Source organism: Gallinula chloropus (genome assembly GCF_964237585.1).
Source record: "Gallinula chloropus genome assembly, chromosome: 7".
In the NCBI taxonomy this organism is placed as follows: domain Eukaryota; kingdom Metazoa; phylum Chordata; class Aves; order Gruiformes; family Rallidae; genus Gallinula; species Gallinula chloropus.
Window position 1 is genome coordinate 30,747,486 of NC_140092.1, and position 16,929 is coordinate 30,764,414.

The 16,929-nt window shown below is 39.1% G+C and overlaps 1 protein-coding gene across 1 annotated transcript; it reads left to right on the forward strand.

Moving 5' to 3' along the window:
* Nucleotides 1–400: 400 nt before the first annotated feature.
* On the forward strand, nucleotides 401–16,577 carry LOC311194043 (coagulation factor XI-like; the record flags this gene model as incomplete). The annotated part of the gene is given in 17 exon segments (XM_084267044.1): nucleotides 401–412; nucleotides 416–458; nucleotides 581–626; nucleotides 1,232–1,290; nucleotides 2,610–2,772; nucleotides 3,414–3,520; nucleotides 5,091–5,250; nucleotides 5,832–5,941; nucleotides 8,958–9,117; nucleotides 9,913–10,022; nucleotides 10,117–10,276; nucleotides 10,407–10,522; nucleotides 11,072–11,246; nucleotides 12,979–13,154; nucleotides 13,464–13,559; nucleotides 14,692–14,831; nucleotides 16,227–16,577. Coding segments are annotated over 17 exon segments (1,989 nt in total), but the record flags the coding sequence as incomplete, so codon positions are not given.
* Between the last annotated feature and the right edge of the window lie 352 nt (nucleotides 16,578–16,929).

The following is a 16,929-nucleotide window of genomic DNA, read 5'->3' on the forward strand; positions in this document are numbered from 1 at the left end:
TGGAAAATGTGGACAGGGTAAGTCCTGCAGGGTATTGAAAGGAAGAAATAATAACCTGAACTGATGGTAACCAGAGCTCAGGACACATAGTTGAAGAAAACAGCTGCCTCCATGTGCCAAGGGACTGCCTCAAGAGAATGTTGCTAATAGTGAGAAAATGTAGGTCACGATTCTGTCCTCAGCTACAGGGTAGTTTCATAATGGTGCCGTTATACTTGGGCTTGTGTCACTGGCCTTACCAATTGCATGTGTTTGTTTTGAGTATTTTCCCGGCCCCAGCTCAGGATTTACTCTTGAAATGACCCTTATTCCCTGTGTATGTAGGTTCTTGTGCAGGCAGCAGGTGCTCTGGCTGTTCTGAACTGGGGGTTTGCCTTATATTTTAAAATGCTGGGGTATAAAACCTGGGCATTGATTCCAGTTTGGTCTGGATGACGTATGCTCTGAAAATGTGGCTTAAGGTCAGTAACAATATTGACAGAGAGAGTACCCATTCAAAGTAAATATTAAAGATAAGCTAGCGTTGCAGGCACAGTAATATTTAACATAAACCGTTGACTTTTTTTTGTTTGTTTTTTAGTAGAGCATAAACCTTTTCCATTTATCCAGACCTACTGTATGTTCAGGTATGTAACTGCTTTTGCAGCTGGTATTTGGTGAAAGGTTTTCATAGCAATGGGACAGCACATGTTGATCTATTTAGGGATTGGGTTGTGTGGTTAATTGATTTGATTCTTTCACACCTTAAGTTGTAAGACCGGGTGGGGAGGAGGGGGAGGGCGTTTGGGGAAGGTGAAAAAATGGTTTAACATGGATATAACATAGACCAGAAGCAGTGAGTGGAAGTAATTTGTTTGCTATGCTGACAATAGTGCCTGCTTAGCTACCAGCACAGAGTTGGGATTAATAATCACAATTTGATGGAATGTTGTTCCCAGTCCAAGCAAGAATAAGTCTTCTGCTGTAAAAAGAGAAATTCTCCAAGTGTTAGAATCTTTGATCCTTCCTGCAGCCATAAGGAAAGGACAAATGTTTGTCTGTCTTTTATGCCATTTTACACGTGCCGTAAACGCGTATCCCAGCTGGGATTTGTAGTTCTCGAAGTCAGGTTTAATTAATGGTGTAGCAGTACAAGCCTAAATAAGCATTATGCCTTGTACTTGATAAAACTAATTAAACAGCCCTTATTTAATATATCCTAAAGAATGATTCTCTGGGGTTTTTTTTTTAGGATGTTTTGGATTTATCAGACTTTTACTTTCGTTTTCTTACTTGCTTCCGTTTACAGTGGTAAGTGAATATACAATCCCTAAGATGGGTGCACAGGGTAACACAGCTCTTCTAGAAGGGGAGGTGGTTAGTAACTGCAGTCTGGTCCTGGGAGAGACAGCTTGATTCTGCTGGGTTTGGATAACTGACTAACCCTATTGTCTGACATGGAAGTTTCTAGTGGGGCTTTACTGACGTGGTCCTGCCAGCCCCCCTACGCTGTCACCTCACCAGCGCGCACAGGATCACGCTACATGAAGTTTCCTCTCTCAGACTGAGCCTGCATCCAGCTCATAACTGCGAAATCAGTGCGGACAGCCAGCGGCTGAGTTAGTGGCTTTAGGAGCAGCTCCCTTCCTAGGGATGGATCCCTGTGCGGCAGAAGGGGGACGCAGGACATGGAGTGGCACCCTGTGCCACAGCTGGCTTTGCTCTCACCTGGTTCCCCCAGCACAGGTTGGAGGCCTCTGAGGTGTGCCGGCTGCTGGAGGCTGGCCGGGTGGGAGCCACAGCCCAGGAGTCTCACCCAACAACCTCCTTTATGTTTTCTCAAAAAAACCCACCCTGCCAACCCTCTTTCTTACCAGGTATTGTGTTTTGGTGAAATCACTGATTTAAAAACCCTGTAACACCTACATGACACCATGCTTGAGACACTTTCAGTGCAAGTAACTCCAACTGATCTTTTCATCTAAATTATTATTAACCAACTATTTCATCTAAATTATATTTTAGAATTCTCTTGAAAATTAGTGTTTGGGTGCATTTTTCAATGTCAGCCTGTGTTAATGATTTACCTTGTTCCTTTAGCTGAACTACTAAAATGTCATCACGTTGCCCTGAAGTTCCCGTGCTGATAAATTGTAACTAGGATCCAACAGAGTTTTATGTTCAGGAATGCATTAACTCTTTTCTTCAATGACAATTAGGTGACTCAGGTTTTTAGTGAAATCTGTTTGACATATGTGTTATTATTTAAGGAAATGTTTAATATAATTGAAATCTCAGCAAAAATTAAAAACTTGGAACATTTCTGACTCCTTAGGAAGGATTTTTTTATTACAGTATTCAGAGCTTGGCATCGTTTTACATGGTACACGGTTTTACAGAAGTTGTAGAATCTCCATCTCTGGAGGTATTCAGAACCCTCCAGGATCCTGTCCTGTGCAGCCTGCTCTAGGTGATGCTGCTTTACCAAGAGGGTTGGACTAGATTATCTCCAAAAGTCCCTACCAACCTCTACCATTCTCTTTGAAAAAGGAGCAGTGGTTTCACCCTTTCTCGGCAGACTGTGCCCCTCCTGTCTCTAATAATCTATGCATTTTGTTATTCTGCATCAGAATGTGTGACTCAGATCTATGAAAATACATCTTTCCAAGGAGGAGACCTCACCACAGTTTTTACACCTAGTGCGAATTACTGCCAAATAGTGTGTACTTACCATCCTACCTGCCTGCTATTCACCTATTTGCCAGCAGCATGGAGTAAAGATCCTGAAAAAAGGTAAAATGTTCCTGTTTGTGTTGCTTTTGCTCCTCTCCTGTGGTAATTTTAGGAACTTTGTAACTTTTTCACAGAACACACGCACAGAGGGAAAGCTACAGACTTGCCATGTGAAATAATGTCATATTTCTTGAAACTTGTATTTTGTATAACTACAAAAACTTGTATTTGCTTAGATTCAAAAGATTAAATTTTTCCATACCAGCACTCCTAAGGAAACAGAACTGAATGTGCTTCCTGCTCTGTGCCCCTTATATATTGTTGAGGGACAAGGTGGGCCACTTTGTATCTCCAATGATCCCCTCTACTGTCCCCCGTCATCTCTCCCTAGCATATTTGTCTCACAATTAAGAATCTCAGTTGCCTGAGAGAATGAGGTGATTCTCCCTTTCTGTGCCCAGTTTCTGTTCTCCAAACCCTGGGCTTTGCTTCTCGCTCTACTGAGGCCTCTTGGAGCTCCCACAGACACCAAGTAATCTCATCTGCCACCAGTGCCAGCAAAGCAGATGCTCTGCCCCATCTTTATCCACATTGCACGTGTTGTCTAAATTTTAATGTCTAAATTTTAATTTCACAAGCGATTTTACGGTCTATGTTTGTTTGTGGGCAAAACCTGTGAGTTGCTGCCTTTTAAAACACAGGTTTTCGTGCTACTTAAAAGACAGTGATACAGAAATGCTGACGAAAGTGGACATGGAAGGAGCTGTCTCTGGACATTCCTTGAAACAGTGCAACATCCAAATTAGTGGTAAGATGTGGGTATTCACATGTGTATGCATTCTATGCTCTGTATCATATAGCAGATGCTAGAACACCAGGCTTTTGACCACAGGAATAGAATCATGGAAGCAGCTAAGCAGTGATTTGTATGTTCTTTGCCAGATCTCTTTCAAACACAGCTTACAAAATCTTCTCCTGGTTTCACCCTTCAGCCCCAACCATTCACCACTGGGGCTTTTCAGGTGGGGTAACAGGGAAACTACACTCCTGCAGTTGCTGCTTCATTTGCCAGGGGCAGATGGGAGCACACGCTATGACTGCACGTGCTTTTTTATTCACTGTTACAATTCCATTCCAGCAAGCTGCTCAAACGGTGGGTGAAGCTGCTTTATAACTCTGTAGAGCAGCAGTGCATAGTGACAAAATTACGTTGCTACATTCATGGTTCTTTGTCATAATTTATTAGCAGCTCCATTTTTAGTGTGTGTGTGCTCTGCACGGAGCCTTGGTGTCAGCATGCCAGACCTGCTAGTTATCATCAGGCATGCTGGAAGCCTATTGATTGAATGTGTGGTTTTAAATATGTTTTCAACTTGTGCCATCATAAAGATGTCATTAAAAGGAGATCAGCTTCAAACATACACTGCAGGAAAACAGAATGAGGGAGAATATCCACAATCTGAGTCCAAATAATGTCTTACGTATGTCAGGTTGATACTTTAGTTCTATTGGTATAGGACTTCAGCAGACCACGGCTAAATGGGCATTCCTTTGTGTAAGTTCTCCATCACACCTATTGACAAATCAGTTGTGCTAGCTGCTTTTGCTTGCCACTTGCCTTTCATAGCAGTCAGGACTTTTAAAGGCCCTTTCCTGCCAACGTCCTCTCACATGTATGTATCTGAGTAGCTTTGGCCGAGCAAATAGATTTTAGTGAGATGTTATTCTTTATACTATACAAACTAATTGACATCACCAGAGTTACTCTAGAATCAGACTAATGTCAGTAAAATTAAAATCTGCCCATATATTTTAAAGATCCCACCAGCAGTTGGCTGACCCATGTGCTGTGAAGAGGCCTCCCCATGGCCATGAGGTAAAGCCCGTATCCTGCACGGCGGGGGAAGCTATTTCAAACCCCACGGTCCCAATTCCCCCTCTGTGGAGTGTAATCTGACTCAAATGAGAGGTGTCTGCTGCTTATGAGGACAGAATTTACCTTTTGAACTGAGCAGATATGGGACAGTATGTGCTAGTATTAATCTTGAGTCCTCGTTTTTTGTCATCCCAGTCTCAGAGTGGTAAGAGCTCCCCTCTCAAGCAGGCAGCAGCAAGGTCCAAGTCTGCCAGTTTTTCCCTCTGCTGTGCTGTACTATGCTATGTCTATACTTTCCATTTTGTTACTAGGAGTGTATGGGAAGTGTGATGAAACCGAAGTGAGCATGGGATATGGAATCTGGATTATGAAGGCTGTATTATATGAACTGCTGTCTTTTGGGCAGTTTGGAGTGCAGGGTGGGGAAAAGAACAGAAGCCTGTTTTCAGAACTCTGTCTCTCTTTTTTATTCTTTTTTCTTTTCTTTCTTTTTTCCCCACAGCTTGCAGCCCAGATGTCCACACAGGACTGAATATGGAAGGGAATATTTATGATGTCAGTATGGCTGACAGCTATCAGGAGTGTCAGAAAAGATGTACCAATGACAACCGTTGCCATTTTTTTACATACGCCTCAGAAACCTCTCACAATGCCAGCTTTCGGTAAATGCAGGTTTGATCCTTTGCCTTGAACAGCACTCTGATTTAGCAGAGTAGATCTCAGAGCAGTGTAATGTGGGAGAGTTTACTCGAGGAAATAATTTTTCCCTGACTTGTCATCCTTGGAACGTTTATCTAAACTTACAGGTAGGAAAATGTCTGTAGTGACTTGGCTTTTGTTTGTTCGTTGGTGGAAAGACAAACTGGAGTATCATAGCCCTGAAAAAAAATGGAAATCCTCTGGAGATACAGAAATGCAAATTATATTGGTAGGTGTTCAGCGTTATTGCTCTGTTAAACCTTCCCCTGCATATTGCTGTGAAAATAACATCATCAGAGCAGCCAGAGAAAGTCTTACATTTTTATCGTGCCTGTTTTTGAGCTGCTAATCTGTTCAGTTTTACAAGTTCAACATTGTTCAGCTAGCTTTGCTCTTCATTTGAAGATTGCTCTGGATGTTGGAGAGTGCTCTGGCCTGTGGCCAGAACATGCACCATGGTAGGAACTATGGGACCAGGAGGATGGTGTAGGCCAAGGAAAGATGGCCTTTTGTCTTACCACTTTCTTTATTCTTTGTCACTCAGTAAAAAATGCTTCTTGAAGCATACCAGTGTAGGAACTCCAACCAGCATAGAGCTGCTTGATGAGGTTGTGTCTGGATTCTCTTTAAAGCCATGCCAGCTTTCTGAAATAGGTAACTATCTAAAATCTCTGATTCAGTTTAGTTTGAAGGGTTATGGATAACAAGCTGAATTCCTATCTCTGACATGTATAAATGTTTCATTATGTAAAATAATTCTAATATTAACTTATTCTTGCACTCTCAGGCACAAAGGAAGATCAGGTCTTTTTAGTTTTTCCATTTTGTCATTTTTCTTACAAAACCAGTTGCCTGCCTTGCAGATCTAAGGAATTATTTCATAAGATTAGTTTCATGAAATTGCACATGATCTTTTTTATTGTGGATGCAAAAATGAAAGATAAAATCGCATCAAAGATCAGGAGGTATATAAAGCTTTCTAAATTCTGTTTGTATACTGTGTGAGCACAGTTTTTAATGAAGATCTGCAACTTTCTAATACTGCTGGCTAATATGAAGGGCTGTATTCTGTTTTGTGGCTGATTTGTGATGAAAGCAGTGTCTGCCCTTGTTCCTGCAATCATTACTCAGGCAGAACTCTGAAATGCACAAGATTAAACAGTGGGTATTATATTTTCTTACTCTCAATTGAAACAGGTTTCTTTTTAAAAAAATGTTCTTTTGAAAAAAAAAAATCTACCTCAGCTTCTCTTACTGTGTGGTATTTTCCCTTCTTAATAGTGATGATGTTCTGCCTCCATATCACCTTTTTTAGCTCACAGATAGAGTTTTCCCATCGAAATCACATTTCTGTATCAGTATTTTTTTCTTCAGATTCTGCTAGTCCTACTGTAGGAATAATCTTTGGGTCCTACTGAAAAAGTACTCTTATTCAGTTCCTGGCAATGAAGACACAGAAAGGCAAAGTGTGCAGAATAAAAAAAAAGAAGTTTTTTTAAGAGAAGAAAACAATTTAGCTGTTCCCTCATTATATGTGTGAGAGGGGATGGAGGGAAGATTTTTGGTTTTCTTTCCAAACGCACATTAAGATCTACTAGAAATACATGTATTCATGATGAGAAGATAAATAACAGTACACAGGAGGGTCCTGACTTTGAGAAGAATCAGGGCACTGTAGCATATGCACAAGCAACGGGTTTAAAATTTTTAAAATTTTTTAACAAAATTAATCAAAAGCCATTTGAGACTTTATTAAAGACATTTAGGGCTTATGACAGCGGTGACGTGGCAGTAATCATCCATCACAGATTAAATCAGAATTTCTGAAAGCACATCAATCTTGTTCCTACATGTCTTTCATGCTTTCTGTGTCTTGCAAACAAGAGAGAGGAGGAATAAATCATATGCTTGTAGAAGCCTAGACAGTACTATTGGATCAAGAGGTCATCTGTCCTAATCCAGGACAGATCAGCTATACTTGTCCAGACAGAGAGCTGTCAGATATAGTAATAAAACCCGAGCACCATCTTCTGCTTTGTTTTCTTGTAAATATCTGAAATAGGTTTATTTGAATATTTGTTCTATTTTTTTTTTACTGTATTTCAGCTGACTAGTCCTACATGGTACATGTTCCAATGTCATGATTTTAAAAATAGATGCTTCCCTTTCAAAGCTTTTTGAAGCACAGCACCCCTCTGAGAACAGCAAAGCCTAAATAGTACCAGGAAACTTTGAGATTTCTTCGGTCACATTCCAAGATATTACCATGTCTTTTTCCCTCTGCTCAGTAATGCTCAGTGACCATCTAACTGCAGTTTGTTCTCATGAAAAAGAGAGGGCCTGGGGGAGAGAGGTAGTTCTTTCACCTTTCTTGTTTCCTTTGCCATTGGCTTTATTTCTCCTCTGAGCAGAATCTCAGGTCTTTTCCAAATGCTAAATGAATGATGCTGCATTTTTTTCATTCAAGAGTTCATGCCTTCCTATTTGGCTTTTCAGTTTGTTCCTCTGCCTTTCTGATTTTCTCCTTATGCATACATGCTATTAGGTATCCATAGCAATTTGTCTGTATTTCTGCCCTTTGCAAAGTACGTTCCTTGATGCTACTGAATGTGACTGTTGAGATCATGGGTTCACTTCCCTGAACTTCCAGATCCATGTTTGGGCTTTAAATATATTTTCTTTATGAAACTATCCATTTTCCTGAACTCTTCTCCCTTAATAAGGGAAAATTACCTACTAATTTTCAGAGTTAATTGACTCTTATTTTCTAGTCTCCTGATTAATTTTTTTCGCTGTTTTTACTGTGTAGCTTCATCAAATTAACAGAAGTCAGATGAAGCTCTACATCTCCCTTTTGCAGTTTTTTCCCATTCTCCCATAAGATGTTCCCAGTATGTTTCTGAAACTCATTGGGAAGTGTTGGCTGAAGTTCTCTGCTGCCACCAAGCCCTGTGGTAGGATGATATCACTGCTTTTATTGTCTTGATAGTTTCAAGAAACATCCTCTGTATTGGTGCTTCCTCTTCCTTTTATGGTTGTGCTGGGATTTTAACCAGGACTTCAGGTATATCTGTGGAGAAAGCAACTGGTACTTTTCTTTCTAAACATGTTAGTGCATCCCATAACTTCTATATCTGTGGCCTGGTTGTGTGAATTATGCTGCCAAACCTCTTATTTTGGTCATGTCAGGGGACAGACTGTATGCTACTCCTCCTTATCTGCCTAATTTTCAAGTAAGATTTAGTAAGTGTTAAGCAGACCATCCCATTATTTTTCTTCCAGTCTTCCCATTATCCTCTTAGATATACCCATTACCTTAATTATTTTAGGCTTTGCCTCGATTTCCGTGATTTATTCCTAACTGTGGATTTGTGCACTGATCTCCACTGTTCCTAATTTAAAGACTTCCTTATTAGATTAGCAAATCAATGTTCTAACAGGTAATTTGTTTGGCTATATGAACCTTATCCCTGCTCAGTAGTTCTCTCCATGAGTTTACACACTCAGAAGTGCTCTTGGGAAATAGTTTTTGGTTAAACTGACGTGTAATCTTTCCACTGTATCAGTCACATAGGAAGGAAAAGAAGCATGGAAATGAGTAATGTAGACATTAATGTTTTGATGACATAAAATCTTTGGAATTTTGATATTTTGTTCTTATTTTATACAGATTGTCAAATGGATATTTTTGATGATCAAGAATTTTCAGGGATGAATGTTACAAGTTATTTCACTCCTGATATCTCTGTCTGCCAAACTATTTGCACATATTTTCCAAAGTGCTTGTTCTTCACATTCTTTACGAGGGAATGGCAAATAGAATCTGAAAGGTGAATATAACGACTAACTTTAATTCTGTAAAGAGATGGGGTTCTTTTTTGGTTTGTTTTTGTTTTTTGAGATGGTTTGTTTTGGTTTTTTAAAGGATGCAGTCTTTTTTTAACCACTATTTCCGCATTGCTATGGAAATATTTGTTCATTTTCATCAAAGCACAGATTTTTATGTTTTGTATTCAGAAGTTTTTAATTTCCTGTGAGTATTTCATCTGTTCACTGGAGTGATGGGTGGGGGTTGTATTACAGCTGTGTATCTCGTGTAGGTATGAAAAGTTATACACATCAGAGGGGCAGGGAGCCTCCAGATTGCTTTAATGACTTAAAGCTGAATTTTATGATATTATCAAGAGAATTAACTGGTCTCCTAACAATATTGTTATTTACTGGAAAAGATTTTTGATAAAGTTAACAGGTTTAAAAATTTTTCTATTGAGCTTCATTCTTTCAGACTTAGCAAAGAGAATAGCTAAAAAACCTATGTTCCACCCAAAAGGGAAGAGAAAATTTTCAAAGAAATTTCAGAGACAAGCAAAGCTGAGATAGCATATACCATCTAAAGTCACCTTTTCTATGTATGTGTATAAATATTTTACCACCTTTAGGACTACAGTCATATGCCAGTTCACAAAATTATAAAAGCCCTGTCTATATGGAGTCAACTAGTGAACGTAATGAATTTGTTTTATATGAAATACTTTTGCAGATTTAAAAAGCACATTCCTTACCAGTACCTAAGCCATTTCAGGATGGGAACGGATTTCATTATTGTAAAAAAAATTTCATTTTAGAAATCTTTGCCTGCTGAAGACATCAACAACTGGGATACCAGAGGCACTTACATCACGAGAAAATGCTGTATCTGGCTTTAGTCTCCTAAACTGCAGAAAATCCTTTCCTGGTAAGCTGTGAATTAAAAAAAAAACCAACACCCTAATTTTGAATTAATAAAATTAATAGACTTTCTGATGCTTGGAATGTACTCATTCTTACAGCCTGCAATTCTCGCACTTACACACATATGAATTTTTTGGGACATGAGCTCAATGTCACCTATACTAAAGGACACAGAGCCTGTCAGCAGGCTTGCACAGACATGATCCGCTGCCAGTTTTTTACCTACTTTCCCCTCCAAGATTCATGCAACGAGGAAAGGTGAGATCTAAGTTTTAAAAATCCTCAGAAGTCTGCTGAAATAATAATGCTGCAGACTCAGTGAGGGGGTGATGCATGTGCTCTGCATGACTAATGTACAAACTGAATCTGCGCATGAATGAATTGGCAGGAAGTGTGAGTGTCACCTAAGAATGTCCTCGAATGGATCTCCAATGGAAATAGCACATGGACCGGGAAGGATCTCTGGATACTCACTAAGATTATGTAAAAAAAGAGCCAGTACTGGTAAGTAAACCTTCTTCCATGTAAGACAGATGGTGCTTGACTGATTTCAGTACAGGTAGCCAAAACCTGTTTTCTTTTTATCTAAATTGTTTGCATTGAGTTGTTTGCATTGTCCCAGTGGGATGCCTTGTAGAGTTAGGGTGTTCTGAAAAAATGAAGTTGGCCAGGTCTGCATGTTGTCAACACCAGCAATATTAAACCCAAGCTGCCCAGAGAGGTGGTGGATGCCCCATTCCTGGAAGTGTTCAAGGACAGGTTCGATGGGGCCCTGGGCAACCTTGGGTAGATCCAGGCCTGGAGTTTAGTGGCCCTGCCTGTGGCAGGGGGGTTGGAACTCTATGATCCTTGGGGTCCCTTCCAACCCAGACCATTCTATGATTCACAACACTAGACTTCATGATCATAAATCTTAATGGGATTAGGATGCGTCACATATCACCTTCCTTGTAATAGATTGGTCCCTATTCAGGGATCAGCAGTAGTCTCAGCATCATTTTTCATTGGTAAGTGCGAATTATCTGCAAGCACAGTTTTAAATTGTTTCTGTAGTGTGTATGCAGCATTCTGCAAAAACTATTAGGATTGTTGGAGGGACAGACTCTTCCCCTGGGGAATGGCCGTGGCAAGTCAGCTTGCATGTGAAGTTGTCTCGTCAGCGACACCTCTGCGGGGGCTCCATCATCAGCAACCGGTGGATTCTTACAGCTGCTCACTGTGTTATGAGGTGAGGCCTAAATGTAAATATACAGATAAAACAAAAGAAACCAAAAACTGATCTGGCTCATTTAATAAGCAAAGTTGGTATCTACCTTCCAGAAAAGCAAAAATGAGGACAAGAATAAAATGAGCTGTTTTAATGGAACCAGAAGGGGAACTTCTAAGGTAGCCTACTCATATCCTTAACGTAACTGGAACACCATGCTTCCTGCCTTTGTGACATAGTATTGGACTACTGATGCTAAATTATTTTAATGAGTCTAGAAGATGAAATTCTACAGCAGACACCAGATACCTTCAAAAACTTAGATATTCTCATGCAGTGCATGATTTTTCTTACTGTAATACCGTATCATCTATCAAGGATAATCTGTTGCTAGGTTATTGAATTTCATATACTTCAAATGACTTCCCTCAGAGATTTCTCCATGGCACTTAAGAAATGTGTCTAATCTGAGAATTTTGGCAGCAGGGTGCTCACAGCAAGTTAATTTATTTGACCAGGACACAAAGTAAAATCTCTGTGGGGTCCAATTAGTCTGCTTCTGGTACCTGAGCTACCTATCTCTGCATTGAATGAAACATCCAGATCCCTGTTGTCCTGTTTTTTCCTTTAACAGTCTTTTTTGGTATTGTGGTTTTTTTTTTTCCAAAAAATTCTATTAATCAGTCAATTAATACCCTATTTTTAATGCAGATTTTAGCTGTAGGAACAAAATTTGAAGTAGTCAGTACCTAAGACATTTCTAATTTGTGCTTACGTATATAGTCTGTATTGTTGAACTAATTACTATCAGATTTAGGTCATGTAATGACTTGTGTTGTGAAGAGCTGATTTGTCAGGCAGCTCTTCATCACCTGTAAAGCAGGTCATCCTGTCACTTAGAGAGTGAAAAAGTGTAAGGCTACAATGCAGCCTAAAGTAAGAAAAGGGATAGGTAACAGAGAAAATACTTCAAAGAGGAGAATGTTGACTGGGCAACGTGGTCCAAAACCAGGCATTTTTACATTTACTCTGTGTAGTAAAGTACCCTTTATTCTTTTCACATGGAATAGTATTGCCAGTGTTTATATAAGACAAGTTTTCTGTCTTCTTCGTTGCAAGTACCAAAACTTCTAGGTTGCCTTAATAGTAGAATATCACAATGAAATATACCTTCAATTGCTCAAAGTAAGTTCCAGTTCATCTTTACGATTCCAACTTTCTTATATAGGTCTATGATAGTACACTTTCTAATCTGTATTATACATGGCTAGTGTCATTTTCCTAACAAATATCAGAGCAGACTCTATCTGAATATATATTCCAAACCTTATTTTCAGCTGTAGAAAAGCTGTTGTGTTGCAATGAATGGAAAGAATCTCATTTCCTACTTCAGGAGCTTCAATAGGCTCTTGAAAATTTAAAAAGGAAAAAAAAAAAAAAAGAAAAGAAAAAGAGAACCTAAGAAGGCAGAAGGGGAAGGAGGATGAAGAAGGAGCAAGGCAACGAGAGTCTGAGCATAAAGGAGAGAGAAAACTGATGTGGGGATGACATATGAATAGGAAGAGGAACAGAAAGAAGAAGTAGAGGGAACAGACAAAGCCCCTTTGTTTAGTTTAGTAAAAAAATAGAAACCATGACCTCAGTGCTGTTCACTGTACACTCAGGAGCAACGGAAGATCTTGACATCTGTACACAAAATCTAAATCAGTGCAAATCTTTTGCTGCAGACTGACTGTTTGTCTTTTTCCCTCAGTCTTGAGAATCCCAACATTTGGCGTGTTTATGCTGGTATTTTAAAACAATCAGAAATAAATGAGGATACACCTTTCTTCAAAGTGGAAGAGATAATTATTCACCCTCAGTATAAATACGCACAGACTGGATCTGACATTGCTTTAATGAAACTTGATAAGCCTATGAATTTTACTGGTATGTAGTATATTTCAGAGGAATTTTGGGAAATGTGCAGGATTACACAGGGCTGGCGTTGGTATGGCAGGGCATGACACCTGGGCTGGCTTCCTGTAATGTGCAGTTACTGGGGTTTGAGGAGAATCTCATTCTGTTGGCTTTGAAAAGGAAATGGGTGGCTTTTATTTATGTGACTGGAAAAAATATATAGCATAAGGGACAAACCATAGCATGGAGGCTGTCATCAGGGGAGTGTAGATACCCATGAAACATTGACATTGCGGTTGTCTCAACTCATTAAACTAATATTTTTTAACCATATTTTAGATCTTCAACTACCTATCTGCCTGCCATCAAAAGAAGATGCTAACATACTTTATACTGACTGTTGGGTTATTGGATGGGGCTACAGAAAAGAAAAAGGTACAGCTAAATATTTAAACAATGAGTTCTTGTGTTTCCAAAATTTATGTTGTTTAAAAAAAGCAGCAGATTAATTTTCTTTTTTTTTTAAGACACCCCACCCCCTTTTTTTTTCCAAAAGAAAATACTACTGTGTTCTTGGATACCATTATTGCTATCTGGCCAGCACTGTAATTCTAATTCTTAATTAGCATCTACTTCTATTAAGACCTAATAAAATATATGTAAAATATGTATAAAATTATAATTAAATTATACTCTGCTCTGACACCAAATTGGATTTTATAAAAAGTATTTTATTCAATAATTTGAACTGTGTGAGACTACAACCTTAAATATATCCAGTACAACCCTCAAATACTCTTCCCTAAATTCTAGTTTAATCTACTGGCAAACCCCATCATATATTTGGAATGCACACTCCTTTTCATGCTCCCAGCTGAAAAAAGCCACCAGAGTTTCCCTGATTTTATATGGAGGCAAGGCAAATATCTGGTTTTAGGTATTTTTTTATTTATATGTGTAATATTTCTGTGTGCATGTACACACACCCAACCATATTTAAACAGTGTCTTTTCCTTTATATACCTTCCAATTTGAAGGGTAGACTTCACTGTGTAATCTAACAAATTTAAGCAGATATTGTATAGGCTAATTTCCATTAATTTCTAAAACCAGACTGCTCTCAAACACTCTTATGTGCAAATTTCTTCATCCCATGAGCTACTAGGGCATGGAGCAGCACAGATTTGGTAACTGGGAGATTCCAAACCTATTGTAACACGTTGCTAAAAAATAAATGTTAAACAACACAAGAATAGTGGGAGGCCAGGTTCCCAGGGCCCATGTCACGAAAGCCAGACTCGTACGAGGGTTCATTGCAAATCACAGGGGAGTTTTTAGGCTTGCCCAGTCAAGAGACATAAAATGGCATCATAAGAACATTTAAATTAGCAGAAAATTCACATTATTTACTAAAACAAAAAAGGCAATATTAGTGGAACGAACCTGTAGCAACGCTCTAAAAGCAGTGATGGCCAACTTCATAATATCACCATATGGGGATTTCCAGAGTTCAACTTTTGTTTTGTTATAAGCAAACATTTCTCTGTTCATACTGCCTGTGGCATAGGTCGTGTAGAAGATATTCTTCAGAAGGCTACTGTTCCACTCATGTCAAGAGAAGAATGCCAGGCAAGGTACCGGAAGCGCAGAATAGGGGACAAAGTGATCTGTGCTGGCTATGATGAAGGTGGAAGGGATGCTTGTAAGGTAATGGAAAGAAGCAATATGTGGTCATATATTCTAATAATTTGTTCAATTATATAATTGAATAGTTTAATGCTTTTTAAAATTGTTATTAGAAAAATATGGTTATCAATAGAGCTGTCAATTAACTTGTCACTTTTGCACACTGAAAATGAAGGTGTATGGAAAGCATCTCCAATGCGACAGTTTCCATGGTTAAGAAACTCTTGAGTATGTGTGTGTGTATATAATCTCATCCATTTAGGAAAAAAACCCCAGCATTCCTCTGGAGTATCAGAAATCCAAAGAGAGCAAAAAAAAAAAAATATTCCAAACATCCCAAGTGTCTTGGAGCATTTCTCCAATGAAAAGCAGATTTCCTATGGGATTTTTTTTTAATTTATTGACATTAGATATAGTAATGACATCTTATTTTAAAGCATCTGCTGGGGTGCTTTAAAATGCTGTGATGTGCTTGCAATGCTATTAAAAACTGTGGGGCATGAAAGGCTAAAGACAACCTGAGCAGACTGATCTGTCCATTATTAGAACTGGAAATGTCATGACAGCATGAGCTCAGTGAGCCAAATTCTGTGCTCAAATGTAAGCTCATGCACTTCCATTAATTTAAATATTCTGTTAATTCATTCAAAAAGAAAATAGCCTGATTAGTGAGATTAAATTCTCTCCCAGATACAGCATTTTCTCTTTAAGCATTTAACAGGTAACATTTTTATGATGAAATGTTACTATGATTGGTATTGAGTAATTAGGAATAAAAATACTCGGAGCTGGGAAGTAATTTTTCCTCTATGCCAATTAAGCTTTCTTTATCTGATACAGTGTACCAGAACATGGAGATGCTGTTTTATAAAAATAACACACTTGCTATTGTCTCAACAACTCCTAACAGCTATACTAAAGAACCTTATGTCCAGAAAGAACAGTTCGGAATAGGAAAAGGAATCAGGGTTGTGTTTTATCCTGAGGGGTACAGAGTCATTCAAACAAGATAAGCCACATAGAGAACTGAGGGTTATGTAAAAAAACCCAGGTCATGAGAGAAAATATTGGCAAATTTACTGTCTTTCTCATTTGCATGTGTAGTCTTCGTTGGGTTTTAATTCAGTGTATGTACGTGAATTTAAAAAAGAAGGAAAGAAAAGGCAATAGTTTTGAGCCTTTGTGGGAAGTGGAAATTATTTGCAGTGACTGGAAAGGATTTAAAAGTCAATTTACTAGAGAGGCAGAAATCTGACTTCAGTACTCTGTTAATTAGCCTTCAGCCAAAGCGATTGAAATCTAGGAGGTTATGCTAGTGTTAACACTGAATGATGCTGATTTTACTCAAGGTTTTCTTTGGGAGGGAAGTACTGATGAGAGCTCCTCATTGCATGCTCTGTCTTTCCTGTGACACAGGGAGATTCAGGAGGGCCGCTGTCGTGCAAGCACGAGGAAGTGTGGTATCTGGTGGGCATTACCAGCTGGGGTGAAGGCTGTGCTCGCCCCAGGCAACCGGGTGTCTACACAAAAGTTGCTGACTATTCAGACTGGATTCTAGAAAAAACTACGTAGTGTCGGGAGCTTCCCACTGGCTGAAAGTGATGCTGTGGAATAACAGCCCTAGGAGGAACGTGAAGAAGTGTATTAGCATTTTTTTTAATGGTGCTGCTTGTTGTCCTGGAATGTAAAAGGCTTGATTAAAAAGGTAGGAAAGCAGGAATGAATGAACTTTGCCATTACTAAATAAAAAGCGGTAATGAAAATAAACTCTGGTCACTGATTTGGCAGGGAAAAAAAAAAGAATATGCCTGAACCACTAATTTCTTTTTTCCTTGCTAGAATAAAATGGGAATGGATGGGGTTGCAGGGCATGTGTGGCTCTGAGAGCTGGGAAACTGCTTCTGACTTCTGAGGTTTAGACATAGCAATGGAGATTTCCTTCCCTTGTCTGAATTGGGTTGAAATGGGCCAACCACTTCCAAACTTCCAAAGTGGCTTTGGGAAGGGAAGCAAAAGCAGGAGAGAAACCTATCTGGTTTAAAAAAACCTGTTTCATTAGGGAAGTAGCCAAAAGGGTGGCAGTACGGAGAAAACAACCAGAGGCCTTGCCAAGCTCTTG